Source organism: Zootermopsis nevadensis, unplaced genomic scaffold (genome assembly GCF_977971745.1).
Source record: "Zootermopsis nevadensis isolate Lab colony 2312 unplaced genomic scaffold, Znev_1.0 Znev_ptg000003l, whole genome shotgun sequence".
Taxonomy (NCBI): domain Eukaryota; kingdom Metazoa; phylum Arthropoda; class Insecta; order Blattodea; family Termopsidae; genus Zootermopsis; species Zootermopsis nevadensis.
Genome location: NW_028259135.1, coordinates 477,101 through 501,709, shown reverse-complemented (window position 1 = coordinate 501,709; position 24,609 = coordinate 477,101). Strand labels below are relative to the sequence as shown.

Here is a 24,609-nt window from a genome sequence, read left to right as displayed (position 1 = left end):
CCCCCTTATGCATACGTTTCCATTTACAAAACCGAGAGTTGCAGTACGACTGTGATTCGTAAGAATTCACTTTGAGTAATTCGTAGTACATTTCTAATGTGTAAAGAGTTTATTTAAATGTTTAAATTTCATCCAATATAAATGTATTTTTATTTTATAATTAGCGGGGTTGTGTACGGAGGAAGGAACAGCCACTAGCGCAGTGCACGTGGTGAGTTGGAGTGCAGTACAGTTCAATCCAAAGAAAAGTTAACAGGTGTCGGTGTTTTAAGGGCGATTTCATGAAGTTTAATTCGTGTTTTTAAACAGAATGGATAATTTTGCTTCTCCCAAACGAACACCGCGAGCGTTTAGCAAATATTGCAACGCTGGGGACCACAATCTCAATGAATGATTCACTCTTATATCTGGACGCACTATAGCAACGTGTGTGATTCTAAGTCGATGCTACAAATTTCTACTTAAGAAGCGAAAATTCGCTCAGTTGGTCAAGACATTCCCTGCCTTTTACGGAATCATAAGGTTCATTGTCGTGTTGACAAGATCTCGTCACTAGACACTATTCTGATCCAAGTTAATCCAATCAGCGCACTCCCCCCCCTCCCAGTCTTTCAAGATATATTTTAATACAGGGGTGGCCAACCCAAATGATCTTTCGGGCCACTTTGGAAATGCATCATAACTCCGCGGGTCACATATAAAATTATATATCCCCATATTAGATTTAGATACACTATAGACATTTTTTTGGAGTGAAAAATTGAAACATAATGAGTTATTATTATTGTGTTTACTATTATTCTTACATGTAAACATAGATAATATAATAATAATGATACTAAGCCTACATTGTAAAGAAATATATAGCACTAACAATTAAATATAAAAAATATATAAATATGAATGAAATAAAAATAATGAAATCATTAAAAAATATTTATTTTACTAGTGCGATATTTGTTTCTCCACTCTTTCACTTAGCTTTTGCAAATCGATCTCAATTTGGGTATTTGCACATCGTAATTGGTGTTGCAGGTTAGCGTCCGTTATGTTTGAGCGTGTTTTGTGTTTGGTCAATTTCATTTTCGAAAAAAACGATTCGCAGGTGTAAGTTGAACCAAAAGCGCTAACAACTTTTTGTGCCAGATTTCTCAAATTGGAAAATTTCTCTTTTGTGACGTAAGTGTTATAAAAATCTATTTTTGATTCTGATGTTTCAAAAATGTGTTTTAATTCAATATTGCACTGTAAGTCAACCAGTTCCATTTGGAGATATTGTGGGGCCGACTCGATTTTAACATGAAAGGGAGATGAATATATTTCAAAAATTTTGTTGTATTTGTCTAACTCTAAATTACTGAATCGGCTTTCAAAAGCAGCTGTAAGTTTTCTTATTTCTTTTGCATATTTGATGTAATTGTAAAAGTGTGATGAATCTCGCGGGCCGGAAAAATGTTCAAGGCGGGCCACATGCGGCCCGCGGGTTGGTCACCCCTGTTTTAATAGAATCCTCCCATCTAGTATATTTTTTCTGAATGATCTCTTCAGTTACTCGACTATACGTACTGTATACTTCGTCTCTTACCATCCAATTGAGTCTCATTTCTCTAATAATATTTGAAAAAGAAATACATAAATGGATATAATCCTTATTATACACCTCTTAGTCGGAATAATTATACGCATTTAAGAGCACGTTCTGTCAGTGTTCTTACGCATTAAGACAAGATTCAAAGTACTGAGAGTTAATTGGGGGTAGCTTTCAAGTGGAGAAATTACTTTCCTCTGTCTACAACAAACAGTTGAGAAGCGAACTCCGGTGTAGTTTTCAAACATTTCCCCTCAACAGCCCTTCGTCAACATTTATTGTCGGAACGAGTGTTTGTTCGGCTGGTCACTGCAGCTGTGCGGTGTAAGAGATCGCAGGGACACTGGCTTCGAATCCCGCCCGGGGTACGAGTCTATCCAAGTTTCTCTGTGCTGTGCAGGTGAAGTTCTTGCAACGGGAGGGTCACCGTCCAAGAAATGGTATCAGGCTCAAGAATTTCACAATTCTGAACCAGAACAAGCCACAGGGCATAATTTGTCAAACAGCAGGGACCAGATTACTTTCTAGCTGAGCTCCCTAGCGCCGTGGATAGTTGCACTCGGCACGGCCCGGTCGGTGCACGGAACGGCCGGGTAGAACGTGGAGGTGCGCGCGCAGTGCTTGTCACCCCAGCGCCAAGAACACGCAAGTTATCTGGTCCTTACTATACCTGTGAAGACTTCTAATGCGCAGATTACACACAGTCATCCCCCATATAAAACTCGGGAGTTCAGCAGGGACCAGATTACTTGCTAGCTGAGCTCCCTAGCGCCGTGGATAGTTGCACTGGCGCCGATGGACTTGCTCGACGCAGGGTTGCCACAAACCTTCAATTTGTAAAAAAAACGCAATATCTGCGGAGCGCAATAAAGCGAGTCACACGAACTTTCTGGTTTCCCAGTGCACATAAAAGTTACGTTTACTCTATACTGTAGTCTATTAAGTCTAAAAAACAACGCGAGAATTACGGAAATGTGACGCAGACACACGAAGTGAGCGCGTGATGTTGGCAAAATGGCGCCGATAGACTTGCTCGACGCAGGGTTGCCACACACCTTCGATTTGGGAAAAAAAAATACCCCGAAATATCTGCGAAGCGCAATAAAACGAGGTATGCCTGTAGTAACAAAAATGTTTCTTACAATATGTCCAAGAGACTTAACGAGCTAAGAAAGCATGATCAATTTTAATGTGTGAGACCTGGCGGCCTGACAGATATCGGGTTTGAAACCCGGCGAATGGGAACGTTCAACAAAATCTAAACTTTCCGGGTATGTTAAATTGGACTCGAAACCTCAATGAAACTGTATACTGTAATCACATTGGCATTTATCCGCTTATTACACGTGACGTCACAACGAATAACATACGTAAGAATTATGTATGCGTTAATAAAAGCATTAATTATCAACGAATGCAATCAGTGCATAATAATACGGATAATGGATATAAGAATGTGAACTGGATTCATCTGCTTCAGAATAACATCCGGTAAGCGGTTCTTGAGAACACAATAATGAACCCTCAGGTTCCATAAATGACGTGAGCATCATAGCCACATAAGCTACTATCAGCGTCTCAAGAAAACTTCTTTTACTGGAGTTCAACACTTTATTCTTATGCATTTAAGAAGTCATTATGTAACTAATAAATAATTCAAACGGTTGCCAAATAATATCAGTGATTTATAGCTCATAGCATCAGGAACAGAAAATTAGAGAGAAAAAGTTGTCAGTGGAACCACGGTTCCGGAGAATTTGACGTAAATACGTCTATACGGAAAGGAAGTTTATATATTGGCTTTATTCTAAATATTTCCTTTATACATGCTTTACAATTGAGATAAGTTTGATTAAGACATTGCTTATTTAACTTGAATTAGTTACGCTTAAGATGGGTCTGTGGTAGATAAATGTAATGTAATGTAATGTAATGTAATGTAAAGTAATGTAATGTAATGTAATGTTTTATAGGTAACAACAATGCCGAGTAAACAGATGACGTTTCCTAGGTAACAAAAATGCTTGAATGCTTAACTTGAATTAGTTACGCTTAAGATGGCTCTGTGGTAGCTGAATGTAATGTAAGGTAAAGTAATGTAATGTTTCCTAGGTAACAACAATTCCGAGTAAACACGATGTTCTCTAGGTACACTTGTTACACTTTTTGGTTCCACTTTCTTGCCGAATGACCCTTCCTTATAGACGTATTTACGTCAAAATTTGGAATCAATAACTTTGTTGCAGTTTTGAAATTCCTCATCTGTGTACATGCCCAACAAAGACCAAAACATTTTTCCAACTACCACTAAGTTAATTAATTTCAATCACAACGTATTATATTTACCAACAGACGCAAACATTCCTTCAAAATACTGTGAAGATCACATAACCTCACATCTCACCTCTTTCAGCAAACGCTTAGTTATTCTCTACCTTCATATTATAAATGTCCGGATTACAGAAAGTTTCACCAGATTTTCTCTGATTCCTTCTACGAAGATTTATACGGCGCCGTGGTACTTAAATCCATCCAGTGAGACAAATGAGCGAGGTTAGCGAATGTCTGAAAGGACAGGTGCTCAGTTTGATGGCATTATAGCCTGGTTTCGTGCATTCATTCTGAAGGCTGTCTCCATTTCGCTGTTATTCGGTATCGCCAGTCAGCCTAATCGCTTTATACATTCACTTATAACTTCCGTGGTTAAACAAAAATATGATTACCAATTTTACTACTGAATAAAAATTTTCTTGGATATTAACCATCGTCTAGTAAATATAAAACGTAAAACGACGTTTCGGAGATGGGACTCTATCTCCGTCTTCAGGTTCCTACACAGTTGGGCCCACTAGATAGAGCTGATCCCTATCACCGGATTTTTTCCTTGGATATTATCCATCGTCTAGTAAATATAAAACGTAAAACGACGTTTCGGAGATGGGACTCTATCTCCGTCTTCAGGTTTCTACACAGTTGGGCCCACTAGATAGAGCTAATCCCTATCTCCGGACTTTTTCCTTGGATATTATCCATCGTCTAGTAAATATAAAACGTAAAACGACGTTTCGGAGATGGGACTCTATCTCCGTCTTCAGGTTCCTACACAGTTGGGCCCACTAGATAGAGCTAATCCCTATCTCCGGACCTTTCTTGGATATTATCCATCGTCTAGTAAATATAAAACGTAAAACGACGTTTCGGAGATGGGACTCTATCACCGTCTTCAGGTTCCTACACAGTTGGGCCCACTAGATAGAGCTAATCCCTATCTCCGGACTTTTTCCTTGGATATTAACCATCGTCTAGTAAATATAAAACGTAAAACGACGTTTCGGAGATGGGACTCTATCTCCGTCTTCAGGTTCCTACACAGTTGGGCCCACTAGATAGAGCTAATCCCTATCTCCGGACTTTTTCCTTGGATATTATCCATCGTCTAGTAAATATAAAACGTAAAACGACGTTTCGGAGATGGGACTCTATCACCGTCTTCAGGTTCCTACACAGTTGGGCCCACTAGATAGAGCTAATCCCTATCTCCGGACCTTTCTTGGATATTATCCATCGTCTAGTAAATATAAAACGTAAAACGACGTTTCGGAGATGGGACTCTATCACCGTCTTCAGGTTCCTACACAGTTGGGCCCACTAGATAGAGCTAATCCCTATCTCCGGACCGGATTAGCTCTATCTAGTGGGCCCAACTGTGTAGGAACCTGAAGACGGTGATAGAGTCCCATCTCCGAAATGTCGTTTTACGTTTTATATTTACTAGACGATGGATAATATCCAAGTAAATTTTTATTCAATTGACTCTTCACCATCGTCAAGAAGTTTTAGATTTAATTTTACTATTGTAAAGTACGTTTATGAACTTCTCAATAACCAAACACATAATAAAATATAACTGTGAACGGTAAACACACGGTAACAAATCTGTGATCCACAGATCGCTGGATGATTGTTTAGATGCAAATTTCAGTCAGCGACGAAAAAAATCATTATTCTACACCAGACGGTTGGAAATCTTCGGCCCTAGAAACTTCTTATGTGACCCGTCACATGATTTTTGAATTAGGCAGAACGAAAAGGAATATATATATATATATATATATATATATATATATATATATATATATATATATAAGCGTGAGAGCAAACAATTGAAAAAAATATTTAATGAACCAAATACACATTTTGTAGATACAGGCTTACGATTTTAAAATCGCTATATTGATCATACGTTCATTGTACTGCTGTTAAAACCATATAAAATTCAATAAAACGATATGAAAATTACTTTGGCTTTGATAACTAAAATTGTATTAAATTAACAATGACTTTTAATCGGAACTATTTGAAAGCTAACAAAAGTCTTCACAGTAAACTCATTTGTGTGGGGAAATGAACTGTTATCTGTTTTTAAATTAATAATAGCTGTACCTATTTAAGTTAAGGAAATTAGGTTTCGTTTATTGTCCACGATATTAATTTTTTCTGTGGTCCTCGAGGAATATATGAATAGCCAATGTGGCCCTCGGTAATGAGGTTGTTACCGACCCCTGATCTACAATTATCAATTCGTGTTCTCAGTTTATTTTGGTCATTGAATAGTTCGTTTTGAGCATTGCTACTATTACTAGGAGATCAGCCCGTTGAAAATCAGCGGGATCTAAATATATTAATAATTATTTAGTAATAATTACAACATTTCCTAGTTTTTAATTCGAACTTTTTTCACATTTTCAAATTTTTGAAATCGGTGCGCGTTTAACATTTGACGGCATCTAAGAATTGATATAGCATATTTTCCCCCTGAAAGTCTATTTCTGAATAAAGTACCGTATTACAATTTAAGGTGTCTTAAAATCTAGAAAACACGGCATATCAAATTCCAGATAAAGTAATTCTTACTTCAAATCAGAGAATGAAATAATACAGTCCACGGGTTTCCACGTTAGGAATATTTTATCATCCTGCGTGATGAAAAATTTGACCTGTAAGTTACAAACATGAATATTTTCGATAATATTTTAATAAAATAATATTTTAAATAAATCCTCATGACGTTTCAATACATTGTCATTAATAACTTGACGGTCCGCGTGTCGATACGACAAGGCAATTGCAGACGCAGGTTGCTAACCCACAATATAGACAACAAAGTTAAACTCAGAGGCGGCTTTTTATATTAAATGACGATTTAACTCAGTCACAACGTCCTGTCTGCTCGAGAACAACTTATAAGCGTGGATTCGTTAATTTAAAGTTGTCTGGAGAATGGCTGTTTGCAATTCATTCCACATATTACGCTATAAAACAATTTCATGCTAAAGAAAATTTATTCTGTCATATAAGTGACGAAGTTCCCAAAAATCTTGATGCAGGGGTTGAAACTCACTCACTCACTTACTTACTTACTTACTTACTTACTTACTTACTTACTTACTTACTTACTTACTTACTTACGTAAAGGCTAGATTCTGCAAAACTTTAGAAGTGAATAGTAATTTTCTAGCTGGATTTTAAGTGATATACAGAGTGTCCCATAAGTCTGGGTCCGAACAAGAACATTTTTTATTTAGCAAAAACGTTGGAATTATTCACGTACGAGGTGCGATCGGAAAGTTTCAAGACTGTGTCAATAGAGGGCGAACCGGATGTAGTACGAGCTTCTGCCTTTAGGGGGTGCGGCCTACATTCATAGTGAATCAGTGTGCCAGCCGGCATCATCGAATTAGCATTTGTTTCTTAGTTACGGGCGTTTTGGTAGTGCATTACACCGACCCTCCTGCGATTTCGGAATGGCGTGTGCATCAAATTTTGCCAAAGACTCGCCGAAACGGCTACGGAAACCTATGAAATGCTAAAGCAAGCATTTGGGGAGTCCGCAATGGGTCGTGCACAAACTTTTGTGTGGCATTCACGTTTTAGAAATGGCCGAACCTCTGTCGATGATGACGAGCGTTCTGGACGACCATCTTCGAGCACAACGCCCGAAAATGTCACGAAGATCGACGTCGTACCATCAACGACTTGTGCGACATTGTTGGGATAGGCTATGGGACCTGTCAGCTGATTCTAAAGGAAGAACTCCACATGCGACGCATCCTGTCTGAGGACCAGAAGCAGAATCGACTTCTCGTTTGTCAGGAGCTCAAAGATCTTGCAAGAACCGACCCCAACTTCCTTTCTAAGCTCCGTGTGACGTCTTCCTCTTCCCAAAGATGAAAATTCAGCTAGAGGGAAGGAGATTTGAGACGATAGAAGAGATTCAGGCAGAATCGCAGATGGTGCTTGACAGGCTGACAAAGAAAGATTTCCAGGGATGCTAACAGGCTTGGCAGCGGCGCTGGGATCGTTGTGTTCACTCCCAGGGGAACTACTTCGAGGATGATGGATGAATTTAATACCTGAGATAAGTGTACGGGTTTTTATAGGCGCAGTCTGGAAACTTTCCGATCGCACCTCGTAAGACTCTAACGGCTCTCCGCCCTTCAAATCATCGAAAGAAGAACGTTACTCCGATGTTGCCACGTTGACGTAACTGGGCACGGTGAAACGGTAGCGAACGAGACACGGATACTACAGCAAACTATGGAACACGTACCATTTTCCCCGTTACGTCAATGTGGCAACATGGCAGTAGTTTTTTTTACTACTGATAATGTAGATTGTGACAACCTAACAGCTCGTAATAATAAAAATACCAACATTTGATTGGAAACGCCAGCGAGGAAAGTTAGTAAAGTGAACGTGGTGTAGATTTGTAAACTTAATTGTATTGTGCAGAACAATGCAAGACCTCTGTCGTCGGAAAATCCTCTGTTGTTTTTTCTTGTCTACCGACCGAACTGGATTGAGAACCAGTTCTTAAAGTGTTAAGGGCCAAAGCTTCTCAAATTATTCTTACTCTGTTCGAACCAGATTATCGTGAGTAACTTACCTCTTGGTTCCTTCCCAAATGATATTGAAATTGATGTAATGCAACAGTTTTGGCTGTTATGAGGAACAACAGACAAAATTTTAGACTAAATTAATATCTCTTAGTTTATGTGATTTATGTCTGTAGATCAATCTCTGGCAAATTCTTGGGTATTACCTTACATAGGACACGACAGCTTCATTCCGAATTCTTTATAATCACATTCAATACTCACATTAAGGTTTTACGCTACAGGTCCATAAATATTCTATTGAAAAACGACGCCAAATTACGTAAGAATCTACCAATCATCGCTAAACAAAATTTTGGCAAGGTGGCCATTTTGATTTTCATACAAATCTCAGATTTGTTAAATATTTATCATAGTTTATTTTGATTGCTGTTTTATTATCGTTAACAATATTTTGTTTATATTATTTAATTCAATACGCTTGTAATAAATATTACAATAAATCTTATTATACTTTTATTAATATAATCATAATATCGATGTCTGTAGTTGAATTAGTGGTCGGATATGCAGACATACTACCCCGAGAAATCGCTGTCAGGACAACTTGTCTCCGAGCCCACAGTCGAACCTATGACCTTTCCAAAACACTGTGACGTAATGCACAATGTGTCTGGACGGCTGAGAGATAACATTTGCAGTTTGGTAACAGGGTTTTGAAAAAGGGACCTCAGAGTCCCAAAACAAATGCGTTTGGTTTGTTTCTTGTACCGTTGTACATCCTGAACCTCCGCTCGCTTTCTGTGTAGCAGCCATACTACCCCTCCTTCCCCCAGGAGAATTTTTTGGATAATTTAGCTTCATAACGGAACATTACAACCGCTCGTAACTGAAATGTGTCACATTTTCTCACTGATGTTTCAAGATCATTTACCTTCGCAAAACGTCAGTCCATTTTCTTTATTTTAATATTTTAAGCTTTCGTCGTTTAAGAATATCACAGAGAAGAACGTGAGGTACAGGTTAAGTTATCCCTGAGACCAAATACGACTCCATCAAAAAGTGTAAGTTACACATATTATTATTTAGTAAATTTATAGGTTAGATATTCTTAACTTTGATTCACCAACCGCAGAAGTCAAATTAACTGAATGTTATTGTTGTACGGTCATTTATTTGGTTATTTAATGACGCTTCTTCAAATACACATGTTATTAATAACACAAAACAAACGAAATTAACTAACAAATATACTCAGGCCAGACTAAGACGGGGATAATCTGAAGGTAAGAATCGCGAATCGCAAATTCGAACCCGTCAAGTACAGATTTAAATAGAATTTTGTCTTTCGTTTATTATATGGGCGTAAAAACCTGATCTCTCTCCAGAAAGAGGAACATAGGTTGAAAGTGTTTGATAAAACGAAGCTGTGACAGCGAATTCAATAAGAGTACACAGAAAATTACACAAGAAATCTCATAATTTGTACTCTTGATAAGATATTATTAAAATGGTCAAATTCAGGACGATTAGATGTTAGGACATTTATCAAGCAAAGAGGATTATTATTAGTCAAAAGTCTTGAATTAAAGACCAATCCGGGGCACAGATACAGATGAGAGGATAATATTAAAACGAACATTAAAAAGTTGGACGTGACACTCTAATATCGATTCACCAGGCTCAGGACAGAGTTGAATTGGGTAATGAGACTTCGAGTACAATAAAAAGGACTCTTTTAAATACATTTACCATAATCTAAAGGATAATAGTGAGAAAAGAGACTGAATATCATATCCTTTGCAGATTTTAGTAACAAGGGGTAATTAATATTTTATACGTGAAATGGATAAGTGGTTTTAAGTTGGTACACGGCAGATGAAGGTCGAAGGAATTGTTTGAGTAAGAGAGACGTCCTCTGTGTAAGGCGGAAGAAGGTGTTTTTTTACGCGGTGTTAAAACGAGGAGAGATAGAGTGACTTTTTTTTTTGAAGAGTTGGTTTATTATAAATAATGAAGTATCTTGTAGGGGTATAATAAAATACGCCGAGGTTGTTGAATTAAGGAAAATGGGAGAATACTTGTGTAAAGCTAGACTTAGATGGAAAAAACATAACTAGTGAGATACAAATGAGAATATTGAAAAATGGGGTAGGATTCTAGTTAGAAAAATAATGTTTCTACGTTTACGTAGCGTCATTAGGGAAAGTACGTAAGTAAGTAGACTGCAGTCCGTAAACACCCGGTATTCTGTAAAGATAATTTAATGACTTAATAAAAGATTTTGCTTCTTGGGTTTAGTAAATTTATGAGATAATACTCTGATACGGATGAAGTCGATTTCACATCGAATTTCCCATGGTTGCTCTGTTGGAATTATCCAAGATTGGAATTTAAAAGCAAAGTACCGATTTTCAAAAAGTTTTTTTTTCCATGTCTTGTCTAGAATACCAGATTAAGTTTAAGGTTTAAATGCGTCATGTTTGTGTTTTATAATCAAAATATATAATATAATTCAGGTCTATACACAAACTTTAGTTACAGATGTTAAAATTTAAAATTTAAAATTTGCGCTATTCATCGTTACAACGATGTTACAATACTGCGCCAATGAAGTAAATAAAGTTTGTGTATAGACCTGAATTATATTATATATTTTGACCAGATTAAGTATGTACTTACGCTCCAACACCAGACTCTAAGACATCGTAATATATAGATACATGTACTTGGGGGGTGTTGAAATATATGGGAAAGTCGGTAGCAAATCAAAATTGTATTCGTCATAACGTCAACAGAAAATTCAAATCAATTCCTGCTAACATGCAGTTGCGAATTTTTTGTCTTGAAGTATAACATATCAAAACTTAAAAATTAAAACATAAAAAAACATCATTTTACCAATTGTTTTGTGTAGGTATCAAAATTCGTATCTTACATTGAAGAAAGATCCTGAATTGAGCATAATCGAAGAGAGAGTGCTGAAGAGAATATATGGATCTTAGGTACAGGAAATGACAGGGGACTGGAGAAAATTACATACCGAGAAGCTTAGTAATATGTGCTCTATCTCGTTTTTCCGCGGTTCTACAGTTTTTTGGAGAACCTTAGCAGCCTCCTCATTTGAGACACCAAAAACATTTCTTAGACAGTTGGTATGACTCTTCGAACCAAGGCCTCTATCTAACGATAACAGCACAGATTACAAAGACGAAGACAAACATCCATGCCCTGAGCGAGATTCAAACCCACAGTCCCAATATCCAAGAGGCCAAGACACCACAGTTTGGACCTCGACGAATCTTAAATCTTAACCAGTCATTTTTATGATCAAAACAAGGAATGTTAATTGAGCGAAGAATGTAGTTCGCACAGTGCAGAATTTTTGGCTGGAAATCCTAAAGGAAAAAATTACCCTGGGAAGATTTGTGCGACGATAAGACAATATTAAAATGAACCTTCAGGAAACAGGTTGGCAAAGTCTGGACTGGATTGATCTGGCACAGTACAGAGACCGGTGTTCCATGAAGGACGAATAATATAATGGATCTGTGGCCTATCATCAGCTTTTCGAGAAGAACACTGGTCAGTGATATCATTCATTTAGTCCAGAATATCTTGTTTATTACTGCAAGTGTATTTATCATAAGCTACTATAAATCTTTTGCACTAAACATTCTTTATTCCTTTGAGTGTTTCGTACGAGATATCTCGGTTAGATGTTAGATTAGTGAGAGAAATATTTCTCGCCAAGCTCACTATTTTTTTGAAATGATTACGTTACGATGAAAATGTGAGGACATTTAACTATAAACCAGCGTGGAAAGGGTTAAGACGTCGTTCTAATTAAGACAGTTCACTCTGAAATGCATCGTTAACAAAGCTTTTACATTGACCATTATTTTCCCTTGTTCCGTGAAGCGCTATTTCTAAAAATAAGTTTCAAGAACAGTTATGAGTTTCTGTAGATATATCTCATTTGTTTTATGGTGCCATTAAGTATTACAGCCGCAAAATGGTTTGGGTAATGCAAGCGTCTCCAAGGTGTGGGATCAGTTTCTGCCTCATATTTTATACATGTCTTTAGCACAACTCAATTCCTAATCCTGTCTACACTAAATATTTCATTCAATAGGATCTTCTCCCAAGCCGTTACTTGTTAGACAGTGAAAATCTACGCACTTAGTTAAGCTCTACAAGGAACTTAAATTACACTAATCCTGATTCGTATTCAGGAGAAGGAGGGTTCGAATCCCGACCAGGAGAGGCCTACTATTCTGAATGATGGGTTGTTAGGTTAGGTTATTTTTTCGATAGACATGAAATAGAAAAAAGTTGTCAGTGGAACCACGGTTCCGGAGAATTTGACGTAAATACGTCCATACGGAGAGGAAGTTTATGTATTGGCTTTATTCTAAATATTTCCTTTATACATCCTTTACCATTGAGATAAGTTTGATTAAGACATTGCTTATTTAACTTGAATTAGTTACGCTTAAGATGGGTCTGTGGTAGATAAATGTAATGTAATGTAATGTAATGTAACGTTTCCTAGGTAACATAACAATGAAGTTACACTTTTTCGTAACATTTTTTTGTAACATTTTTTCGTAACACATTTAAGCCGAATGACACTGACCCTAAAACATAGACGTATTTACGTCAAAAAAAATAGCTTCGTGCTTATTGTCCGCTTGATTAAACTCGAGAAGAACTGGACGGATGTGGAAAATATTTGGTACGGACGTTATGCCATTGGAAGCCTCCCCCTAAAGTCGTACTTCTCAATTTCCTACAATGGCTAATACTAACATGGTGGGCGAACAAACTTATGAGGTGGAATCGACACTAGCGCCACTTGCAATAGAGCCGTACAATGATGTATGGTTACAGAATTTCAAAAAAAAAAAAATACAAAAATTTGTATGGTAATTCTTTGTGTAATATAAAATAACATGACAGCTTCATAAAAAAATTTGGTCTGACCAGGATTCGATCCCATAACACCATGTGCAGGAGTCAAGCATGCTATGACGTAGTAATATTTTGTTTCATATTATTTAAATAGAAAAAGCACATGATTTGTGAAGTTGTTAACTAAAATTAAGATAATTTATATATTTTTTTTTATTAAGAATTAAGAATTAGCAAAGAATTCCGAGGGTGTATTCCGGCATTTATTACATCCTTTAAGTCCTGTGTTCGTTGGTCCTTGCAGAGATGTTCCCACTTCGACGTACCTGGTTCATTTCCAGAAAAGTGTCTCGCGAAAATTATTCAAAACCGCTGCTAATCCCTAAGAATCATGTAGACCTTCCAACCTCACACTGTTTGAACTGTAAACGTAGCTCATCATGAACTAGTCTCTTTATTGACAGTGTTACAGACATGTTCAGAATGTGTCAATAAAATATGCATGTTTTTTAATTCGTAATTACCACTCCGAAATCTCGGGGGCAAATATTGTGACTTATGAAAGCAGATAATTTCCTGACAAGCTTGGCGACTATGAGCTTCTCAAGAAGGACTTCACTCCACGAACTTAGCTAATTAGTTGTTGTGCTTGAAACTGTAACTTGATTTTATCTTTCCACGTGTTTTTGTTAATTTTTAAAGTTCATTTAACTACGTTTTGTCATCTTCGTTGGATGTAGAAAATTTTAAAGTCATGTCTGAGGATTTTTCTGTCTGCCTGTCCAGCCATGTTAATTAAGTAAGCACAAATCAATATTCGACGGACACGCCCCATTGTCACAAGTGGATTAATGTGGTCCATGGCTTAAACACTTCGTCATCGGAAATGTAAGACGTTAAGGCTTTGACCGGGATGTTCTTTTGTTAAATCTTATGTGGTACCGCCTGATTCGACTTCTAATGGTTAAGTGAAGTGTTTTCTTCGCGGTACGGTCTGGATTCGTAAATATTATGAAGACGAGCTTCGGCTTCAAAGGGTTAACCAGCTGATTTTCGTAATGGTGAGGTGTAGTGTTTTCTTCACGGTACGGACTGGATTCGTAAATATTATGAAGACGAGCTTCGGCTTCAAAGGGTTAACCAGCTGATTTTCGTAATGGTGAGGTGTAGTGTTTTCTTCGCGGTACGGACTGAATTCATAAATAATATTCAGACGATCTTCGGCTTCAAAGGGTTAAAGAGACTGCAAATCGCTGTCTTCTGTTCGTATACTGACACGTGAATTACGTCTTCTCCTACATTTCCAGTCTTAACGGCTACTAAATATTATTCTTAACTCTTCACTTGTCTTTCTGTTATCTATCTAAAACGCAAAGATTAAAATATTCAGAAATATAACGTCACCTGTTAATTGTATGGGTGTTAATATTTTTCTCTCATACAAAGCAAATAAATTAGACTGGGGACGTTTGAGACAAGGGTGGAACAAGGAGTGTTACTTTGAGTTAATAAAAAGTAAGTAACACGAGTAACATAAAACTGGAGAAAACTACGTAATGAGGAGCTTAACAATTTGTACTTTTCGCCAATGAGATGGCTAATGCATGTAGCACACAAGACAGGGGAGAAATGTATAATTTTATAATTTCACGGACTAATGGTAGGCAACCCTGATTCGTATACCGGAGTTTCCGAGCTAAAATCTCGGCTCTGAGACCGACTATCTTGACTCAGAATTTCGTGGTCTTCACCAGTTCCAACACACAAACTCAGGGATATTGTCTTAAATTAGGCCACGACCACTTCCTTTTATGTCTTTCCTTAATTCGTTATTCATTAATTATCTATTAATTCTTCTCGAAAGTCTTAGTTATTGACATAATCGTTAAATAAACTATACGCCTACATCAATACGTAATGTTAGAAAAATATCATTTGCAAATTCCATTAGCTGGTAAAATTTTCATGAGGAAACAGGATTCTATGTCCTAGAAAATGTTTCTCAACGCTGAAGCATCTGGCACAACGTCGAAGAATTGTCACACGTCCTATATATCTTCGTGAGATGCAGCGGTAACACTAGCCTTTCTGCGCATGCGCGTAGCTCTCAGTCACTGCCAGACCCCGGAAAGCAACACGAAGCTTTGGAATTTCGAAATGCAAAAAAACTATGAAGAATCGTCAATACAATCAGAGAAGGAAGAAGGAATATGAGAATAAAATGACAGGAAAATATTACGAAGCGGAGAATCGAGAAGATCGAGAAAAATATCAATCTAACATCTGTTACACGATACTTGTATTCTTACTGTTCAGGGGAGCATGGCCCCGCGTGGCTGAGTCTATTTGCTTTCTCTGACGTGTATTTGTACCTGTCAGGCGACGCCGAGTCGAGTGGCTTTGCTGTGCGTGTGTGAGAGAGAGGCGTTCTGCCTTTTTGTGCATTCACTCCGAGACTCACAAGATATTTGACAACTGCGTTGCTAGGATACCACTGCACTGAAGCAGGTTAGCGTTTCGACGTTTTTCTTTCGGGCTAGCCGTGTTGAACACTGAGTATTAACCAAACACTGCAGTTACCATCTTCAGGGTAATGTGTAGTGGGGGCGAGTTCTGGAAGCCTTATATAGGACAGTAGAAGGTGACGAGTTTGATTTGAGGGCGCTGATTGGTGGAACGAAACATTGAATCATACTGGCAGTGTTTGCCTAAATATTGGTTTTGTGCTCACCATTTCATTCGGCTCACACCCGAAAGCCAAAGTTTATAATTCTTGAGTCTGTTAAAACCGGTTTAACTGCGTTAGTTGTCTGCATCTGTGAAGTTATTTAATTAACCAGATCAAAACGTAGGAATCATGGTTCTAACATATTCTTTTTTTCTCTCTAACCTCATCTAAATTTTGGTTACGACATCTCTGGACACCTAGTGGGCAAAACTGCAATGACTCGTTTCTTCTTTTGTTAGGTTAGATTCTACATTTTCTTCACAACACACGAAATGCTTATAAGACCGTAACTCAGTTGTCAGAGCCTAATTTTTTTTTTTTAAAAAAAAATGTGCACCCTATATTAATGAGATTTTAGCATTATGGTACCAAAATCTTTCGAGTAACATCCAACCATACACTCCCGTCCGATTTCAGTGCGTGATCTGCAAACAGTATCAGCAGAGGATAAATGCATAAATACAAAATTTTAGTCGTATAATATTAAAAATGGATCTTAAATAGAGTTTGAGCGTATGGACTAGTCTCAATTGGCTCAGATAGACATCCTTTGCGGGTTTTTCGGCACACTGACAATTCAGTTTCAGTAAAAGACGCGGAATTTGTTGACCAGCTAAGCGACTGTGAAAGGATTCCGCTCTGTATAGTTAAAACACGGAATATGTAGCCAATTCTAAAGTTCGTGTGCTAATTGCCATAGGACAATAATTTAAGTAGAAATAAAAATATTTTTTTTATAATTACGTCAACGAACTGTATCCATAATTGTCTCTCTGCCCTTCCTTTCTGCAAAATGTTCAAAATATATTCGTAATGATGAAATCGTTTCTGTTCGTCAGAAATATTCGATGAATTTCTACGAAACGACGTTTACACCTAGAGTTATCAGTCAAATTGAATCTTAGTGCCTCAGTTCAATTTGCACAAATCTAAAATTTTGTCTAAATCATTTCTCAAACTTTTCCTCTTTAAAGACTAAAATATATTCATTCTGACAAACGACCATAAAGGGACTTATTTTCGATATTAACTTCCTGGGTTTTCACTTTCAGCTGTCACAAACTGAACCCAGCGTTTGAAATAATAAATTTGTTAGGTTACGTTGATAGAAGTCGTTTTATGGGGAATCGACTCCTACTTAGGTCTCTATCGACAAAGGGCGCACATCGATACCTCGAAGGAGATTATAAAACGTTTTCTAATGTTCAAGTGGTCAAATACTTGGATTTCACGACCAAAGCGACAGGCTCCCTTTCTTTTGAAATTAGTTTGAATAAAAGAGCTTATATTTAATTTGTCTTGTCATAACAAATGTATAATTAAGAATATATTTCCTGAAATGTCGTTGTACAGTCTTTCGGCCCCTCGCGTAAGACAGAGCACAGAATGAGGAAAAATCAGAAACAGTTTTCAGAGACGTGTATTCTGCGACAGAGCGTGGGTGATGAAAACCCAACCAAGTTTTATCTTCATTCTTCAAGAGATGTCTACGGACTGTAAACTGCATTCGGAAGGAAGGAGGAATTCTGAAACTAGAAATTCCCCGCCATTTACGTAACCCAAGGATTTATTACGTACCGCTATTCCGTTCTGAAGCAGTTAAATACACTCCATACCTTCACATCCTACGTCTACAAGACCAGTTTTAATATTATCGTCCCCTCTATATTTTGAATTACCAAATGACCTCTTTACTTTAAGATTAGCGACATATTTTTATGTTTATATTAAATCTTGTCCGTCTAATCACAATAAATTCTTATTAAATATTAAAATAAATCTGAAAAAGAACATCGTTTAATATCTGGTAAAAATCTGATAAAAATGTACGCTGGCATAATGTATGAAAATTGTATTTGAAATTATTTATCGTTTTGAAGCTTTATATAATTATATAAACCTGAGGATGGTTCTTTTAGGAACCGAAACATGTCGTGAAACACGAAAAAATGATGGTCTAATGTAAATCGAATATTTCGATAAACAACATCATTTAATATTTTAAATATTTTAAAATGTTAATTATTGTAATATTTTAATATTTAATAAGAATTATTGTGATTAGACGGACAAGATTTAATATATACTTATTATATCACAATATGACGAAACTTTAAAATCTTATATTTTTATGTTGTTCCCTTGCGTGCTACATTCCCCGCCCGTCTAATTTTCCTTGATCTAATCATTGTGATAACGGTGAAGAATACAAACCATGAATATTTTTTTACACGTAACTGTCTCCATCTTAAAAAGAAATAAACAAAGAAAATTAAGAAATGGCGGTGATTATTAGAATAAGAATATTAATTAATGGTAAAACGCGACATTTAAAACATAGAACAGCTTCCAAGCTCACTGTGTCTTTGAGTTGTAAACCCGCTCGGTTGTCTGTACTTCAAAACAAATCACTGTAATGGTCTCCTTCCCTTAAAATCAGCAAACCGGTTCAGACGTCATTAGCTACAGTCAGCTGCTGATGTTACTCTCTCCGGAGCATTTCCTTTACGTTAATTCCGTCATCGAGTCAAACCCTGGTGGCCTAATCTACTGAGACGTCTCAAAATATCAAAATCCTTTCGCAGAAAATTCCGGTGATTTTAATTTATCAACAGGCACACAGAACCTAAGGCGTTTTATTCCACACAAAAAGAACGCCTAGCAATAGGTTTAAAAAAGATTGGGCCCCGAAAGATCGGGCATCGATTCCCGGCTGGGGGAATACATTTTCTTGCCTGTTGACAATAACCGTGTAGTATTTCCTCCTCTGTTAACACAGGGGAAAAAATGTCGAGAATCGAGTAGTGGCGCCTCACGAGGAACCCGAAGGCTTTCTGACCAGTGGCATTTATACTGCGTGTTCACACGTAAATTTAAATTAAGCTCCTTCACACACTGATCGGATAAACCAGTTTCAAAAATGTATCTCTGTACCTGAGTCTCTTGGTTGCAATGAATTCAATTGTGTTAATTTTTCAATAATTTTGTATCAGTTCTTGCTTTGGAGACGGAAACGTCGAATTTCTGGGCTGGTTTTCCCAGTGATGTTATGTTTTTAGTCAATACATATTTTCTTATCCAATACCGAACCATTAGATCTTAATTTAAAAACTAAATAATAAATAGTGAATTTGAAGTTGTGTAAACACGAAACATTTTTTTATGAAATTCTCTTCGATACAATCGAGTAGAATAGCTTTTTTACATAACTTCCGTACGTTAAAATGCGTTGTTCTAACAGTACACCATCTTGAATAGCACTTAAAATGCACTCAGCCTGGACACGTGAGTCACAGATAACAAGACTAGCGAGGAGAAGCCCGCGTCTGATAGTGTCTGTGGCGGGTCGAGGTTACGTCATACGGTCCGAACATAAAACCACCGCCTGGTATAAATTTTGCATTGTCGCCATGTTGCTATTTTTACGCAAATAACAACATGTGACCTAAATTTAAAAGTACTGGTGTTTTTCAGGCCTCGGCTCACCGACCGCGTTAAAATCTTATGAGCGTAATTTAACATCAAAGTAAATTTAATAAACTGATTAAATAAAGGCGACCGAACTTGATGTCTCTCTGTTCAAGTGCACAAATTAGCGCGGAATCATGTCTACATCAGCCAACTACATTCGGAAGAATCAGTCGGCTGCCACAGATTAGACCACACCCCACTCCAGTCTCACTCTTATTTCATTTTACGATAAGTAACTTCTATATTTAACAGAGCATCTTTAAATAAACCAACTGGCAATTACAGATACAAGACACAAAAATAAACAATTAACACGCGAAGCGCGTGTCAGATGATCGACAAGTCATGAACGAGGAGACAACAGCGAGCGAAGTAAAATCTCAGAAATTTCGAGTGCACACACGAATTTGTCGACGAAGGCAGAAAGTTTGTAGTTGTTGTAGCGTTAATAAGTCAAAACGCATACAGGCGTGAGGAACAAGGTCAAAGTTGACGAGATCAACATGACGTTGAGAACGAATTAAACGAAATTTAAGGCTTAGCGAAATTATGCCCCCCGGGGGGGATAAAGTCGAAATAATGAGAAAAGTCGTAATGTATAGTAAATTAAAACACTTCCGAAGAACTTTTAATAACAGCGATTGGTTTGCAATTACTGAAAAGGCCATCATGTTTTATTTTAAAAAAGCAGGGACTACTCTTTGCTTCCGTAAAGTAGAGGAACGTAGAGAAACTACGGTTAGAAATTAGCTTAAGAACAGAAATTACTATTTCAGAATAACCATTAATAACAAAACCATGAAAAGTCGCCAACTTTTGTAGTATTCTGAACATCAGAGCCTGAAATTACGACTAAAGATTGAGGGAGGAAAATGGTTGTCCAGCCTAAACTTCAGAAATAGATAATGTAATAATTACTATTAAATAAATTATTTTTACATTTTTTTAAGTTTTAAATTATTTATATTTATAAGATTTTTATAATCCTTCATCTAGACGTGTCACAGCTGCAAATGGCATATGCAGATTTTTTGGATATTTTCAGCTAAAGCCCTCAAGGACACCTTCTCCATGCGGGAAAATTATTAGATTGTTTACGTGTATTTAGGCCAATTTTTAATATACTATATATTTATTCACGTTTGCCTGTTGACAAAGGCTCTAATAAATGAACTTCAATTTTTTATTTTAAGAACGCGACTGTTTCACTTAATATGACATTACGTGCTTTAAAAGAAAATCCATTCCACAAAGCAGCGTCCATCTAAAGGCAGATAAATGGCACAGATAACACTTCAATTTGTGTTGCATAGTTTAATATTTCGCAACTGTTAAAAATACGGAATTGAAAATAACTGTTCGATCACATATCCTTACGCATATCCAAACACTAATGCAGATTTCAACAATCTTTCAGTCTCCCAAACTTCGTATTTTCACAAAACATCTGAAAAAATTAGAATACACAAATACATTCTGAAACTTTCTATGTAAGTTCTCCATTACGTGATCCGTTCACATTCCCCAGACACACAACTGACGTAGACTATTCCAGTTTAACTACACTTCAGCATTACCACCGTTTCTAAAATTAAATTAAGAAACTGTAACTGATTCTGCACCACAACAAATCACCTGAAAAAAAAAACGAACGAAGAGAGCAATGCCACGTATAATTATTAGTTTTCCTTGATTTACCTTAAAAAATAAGTTTATCGAGACACAAAAATATGTTTTTGAACCACAAGACATTTTTCTTATCATTCGACGAAAATCGCGGTAGACTTCGTAATCCGGAAGTCACGAGTCTATGCCCTAAATCCGTTTGTCTCTGTCGTTCATAAACCTAACCTACAACTGAACGATGTATAACAAAAGCAGTTTTTGAGGTTACGTTAAATAAGGCAAGGACCAATTAAACCATAGCATTCGCGGGCCACTGAGTTAAAGAAAGTCGCTGCGTGTGTGTGGGAAAGATTCTGAAATCGTGTCAGAGGGACACTGAAGATGGTTACAGCACCCCCCCACCCCCTTCCCCATCGAGCGACAGTGTGGCTATAATCAATCCAGTCCGTGGCCTTTTGACGATAGTGCCTTCACAGAGAGAGATGGGGTAACTACATCAGGTTTGGTCCTTGAAATCATTTAAGCTCGTCTAAATTCCCCTGGCCACACCCAGAATGGGACCCGAACACAGAACCACTGCTATTGATCATGAGAACAGATCAGATGTCGGCTACATTCATTAACACAACAAAACCAAAATGGAGGTGGAACTTTTCGCCACGTTTCTGCATCCCTCAATGATCGACACAACTCGACAAAGACTTTCGATATTTAAACACTGATCTGTCACGATATCACAAACATATTCAGGAACGATGTTTGTTGATGACGTTTTGTTGTCGTGATACGAAATAAAACATTTATTAGGCTTTATAGACCGATCTTCAGTAACACATTCATGTAGACGAACACAATTTAATTTGAAACGATATCGTCCAATGACACACGGTTACTATATAAATCAAGTGATAATGAAAAGGATGAAATGAAACATGAACATCACTTCAGTTTATAGCATTTCTTAACAAAGATTCAATTAATAAGCTGGAGTAGTTGCAGGAACCAGCTACATCATTAAGGATTGTTTCTTAACAATGCCTCTCAATTCCAGACTCACCCCGGGCCGGACACCCTCCGTTGGAGGCTACGGACGGACATGTCACGTGATCTGGGATGTCGTGGTCTTCTCCAGGCAGGCCTGGCATCGCCTCACCCTAGTCCCCTCGAAGGTTGTCCCGTGGTGGCGCTGACGGCGGTACACACTTTACACAACACAACACACCACGACACCCTCCTCGCCACAACCGCTCCGATGCGAACATCCACTTCAGGACCACAGCAATCACAGTGGCGAGGGCGACCGGGACGCATGCGCGGCACCTCGTGACATAGCAACCGAATGCTGCCGAACATTTACGAAGTCAACTGGTGGTAGAAGCCACGGTATATGTACTGAGGTGTGAAGATAGTAAAAGAAATACGATTTGACTTTGTGTTCGTCGTGAAACACGTTTTCACTTCTTTTACTATCCAAGACATTGCCTTCTTTGAGAGATCATCAGCTGAACAGCAGGCTAAGAAAATGTTTATTAAACCCGAAGGTTCATCATCCTCCCTCCCCTTTGAGAGGTCGCTAACCTCATTCAATTCAGCTCGGTACACCCAAACAGTTTCATACCTTCATAATTGCTTGTGCCTAGTTGAAATGGGCGCGGACCTCGCAGAGAACTTAAAAATTACGTAAAATATACCACTGTTAAGATGTTTTGTTCTTTTGTCGTGTCATGTTTCGAAGAAGGGGGTAAAATAAAGGTTAATTTGAGAGGGGGGGGGAGTTTCACACCCACAGAACAAGGAGCTGTAGACCCATTTCTAAGCGTACTTCCCTACGGCACATATTTCTAATCCTACAAAGCTTGTGATACTAATTAAGCACAAAGGCAACTCAGCTTTTCGCAAAGCACAAATCTTCACACTCACGTAGGATTCGTCTTGCCTCTTGTACAACGTTTTAATTACACAGCCACTTTTTCATAACAGCTTTATCAGAAAACCAATTTTAACTAGTTCCTCTTTCATCTGAGCACGCAAGGCGCTGTCTGAACAGCAATTTCATTTTCCCTTTGTTTAACTTATTAAGGCTTATTCTCAGTTGCGTAGTTTATAAATTATGAATCAGAAATGACATACAATTAAGTGGCCGTGTAATCTGGCAGAACTTTACAGACGTTTCAGAGGTCCTTTCTACCTCCATCATCAGGACGATGACTTACCACACGGTACTACAACCCACAAGACAGCCATTTTGAGACTCATCGCCGTGAAGACCTCAAATCGTACATAATATCCCAACGTTTTTTTTTTTTTCTGAAGGGACCGATAGAAATCACGAAAATATTCAGGATAGCGGGCTTCACGTGATAAGAGTCGAATATGGGACCTCGAAGATATGAAGGAAAGCCAACCACTGGACTGGAAAATTGCGTATAAACATGTTACGTTGTTTCCAGCGCTGTGCAGCCTTCGTTACGCGTCGACCGCTGTTCCAACGAATATCCCTACGCCCTGCAGGTCTCGAACGATTCATCGAAGCTCACGGTCAGTGCAGCCAACTGACGAAATATCGGTTTCAAGATAAGGCAGCTCTGACGATAAAATTTCCCATCCTTTATAACCTAACCAACTTGAATCCATTTTACATTCTCGCTGATTTCCTCATTCCATTTTAATATTATCATCCCAGCTATGTCCTGGTTCTCCAAGTTTTCAGAGCAGAATTGTATACGCATTTCTCTTCTCACATACGCGTGGTACACATTCGCCCATCTCATCTTCCTTTATTTGATGATCATAATAATAATCATCAATATGGTGTAAGACTGAACTCATCTGGCTCAGAATATGATCCAATAGCTTACCATTGTCAACATGGTAATGAACCATCGGATTCCACAAAAGGTACGGAATTTTACTAGCTGAGCTTCTCATGGAAAATTAGGGTTATTACTCAAGCATGAGCATTGTAAAGGGTTAAAAAATAGTCTGTTCTTGAAATTACCTTGGCGTTTATATATGAAGACGGCTCAGGAATACAGATGAGGAGGTTTGGCCATTGTACTGTGCCAATTCGCAGTCCGGGCTCCACTGTTCTCAAACATCTGATACCACACATAACCTACCTCTGTGCTACCCCCAGGCGCTGGAAAGAACATTCATCACGTAAGGACTGTTGCCTCTTACCACATTAACCCTTCAGCTGAGGTATTTAACCTAACCTCTCCTAACCTAAACATTTGCAGATGAGTATATTTCGTAATAAAGCATAGTCGATAAGCTTTTGTTTATGACAAGAGTGAACAGAAGTTGGAGACAGAGAATGCAAACTACAGAATCATCTCTTGAATTTTCTCTCAGATAATAGCCATTAAAGAATTTGGCTGTTTAAT

At 37.7% G+C, this 24,609-nt stretch overlaps 1 protein-coding gene across 11 annotated transcripts in view; it reads right to left on the bottom strand.

The window, feature by feature from the left end:
• Ih (hyperpolarization activated cyclic nucleotide gated potassium channel Ih) overlaps positions 1 to 22,513 on the bottom strand; it is a 381,399-nt gene extending 358,886 nt beyond the window's left edge. For 5 of the 11 annotated variants that reach the window (XM_087359927.1, XM_087359955.1, XM_087359961.1 and 2 more), the window contains exon 1: positions 22,281 to 22,512. In XM_087359927.1, coding sequence (XP_087216053.1) covers positions 22,281 to 22,321 — 41 coding nt within the window. In that variant the 5' untranslated portion in view covers positions 22,322 to 22,512. Of the gene's footprint in view, positions 1 to 22,280 lie in introns of all 11 variants that reach the window. The other 6 variants (XM_087359920.1, XM_087359947.1, XM_087359924.1 and 3 more) reach the window with 3 other exon arrangements.
• Positions 22,514 to 24,609: the final 2,096 nt, after the last annotated feature.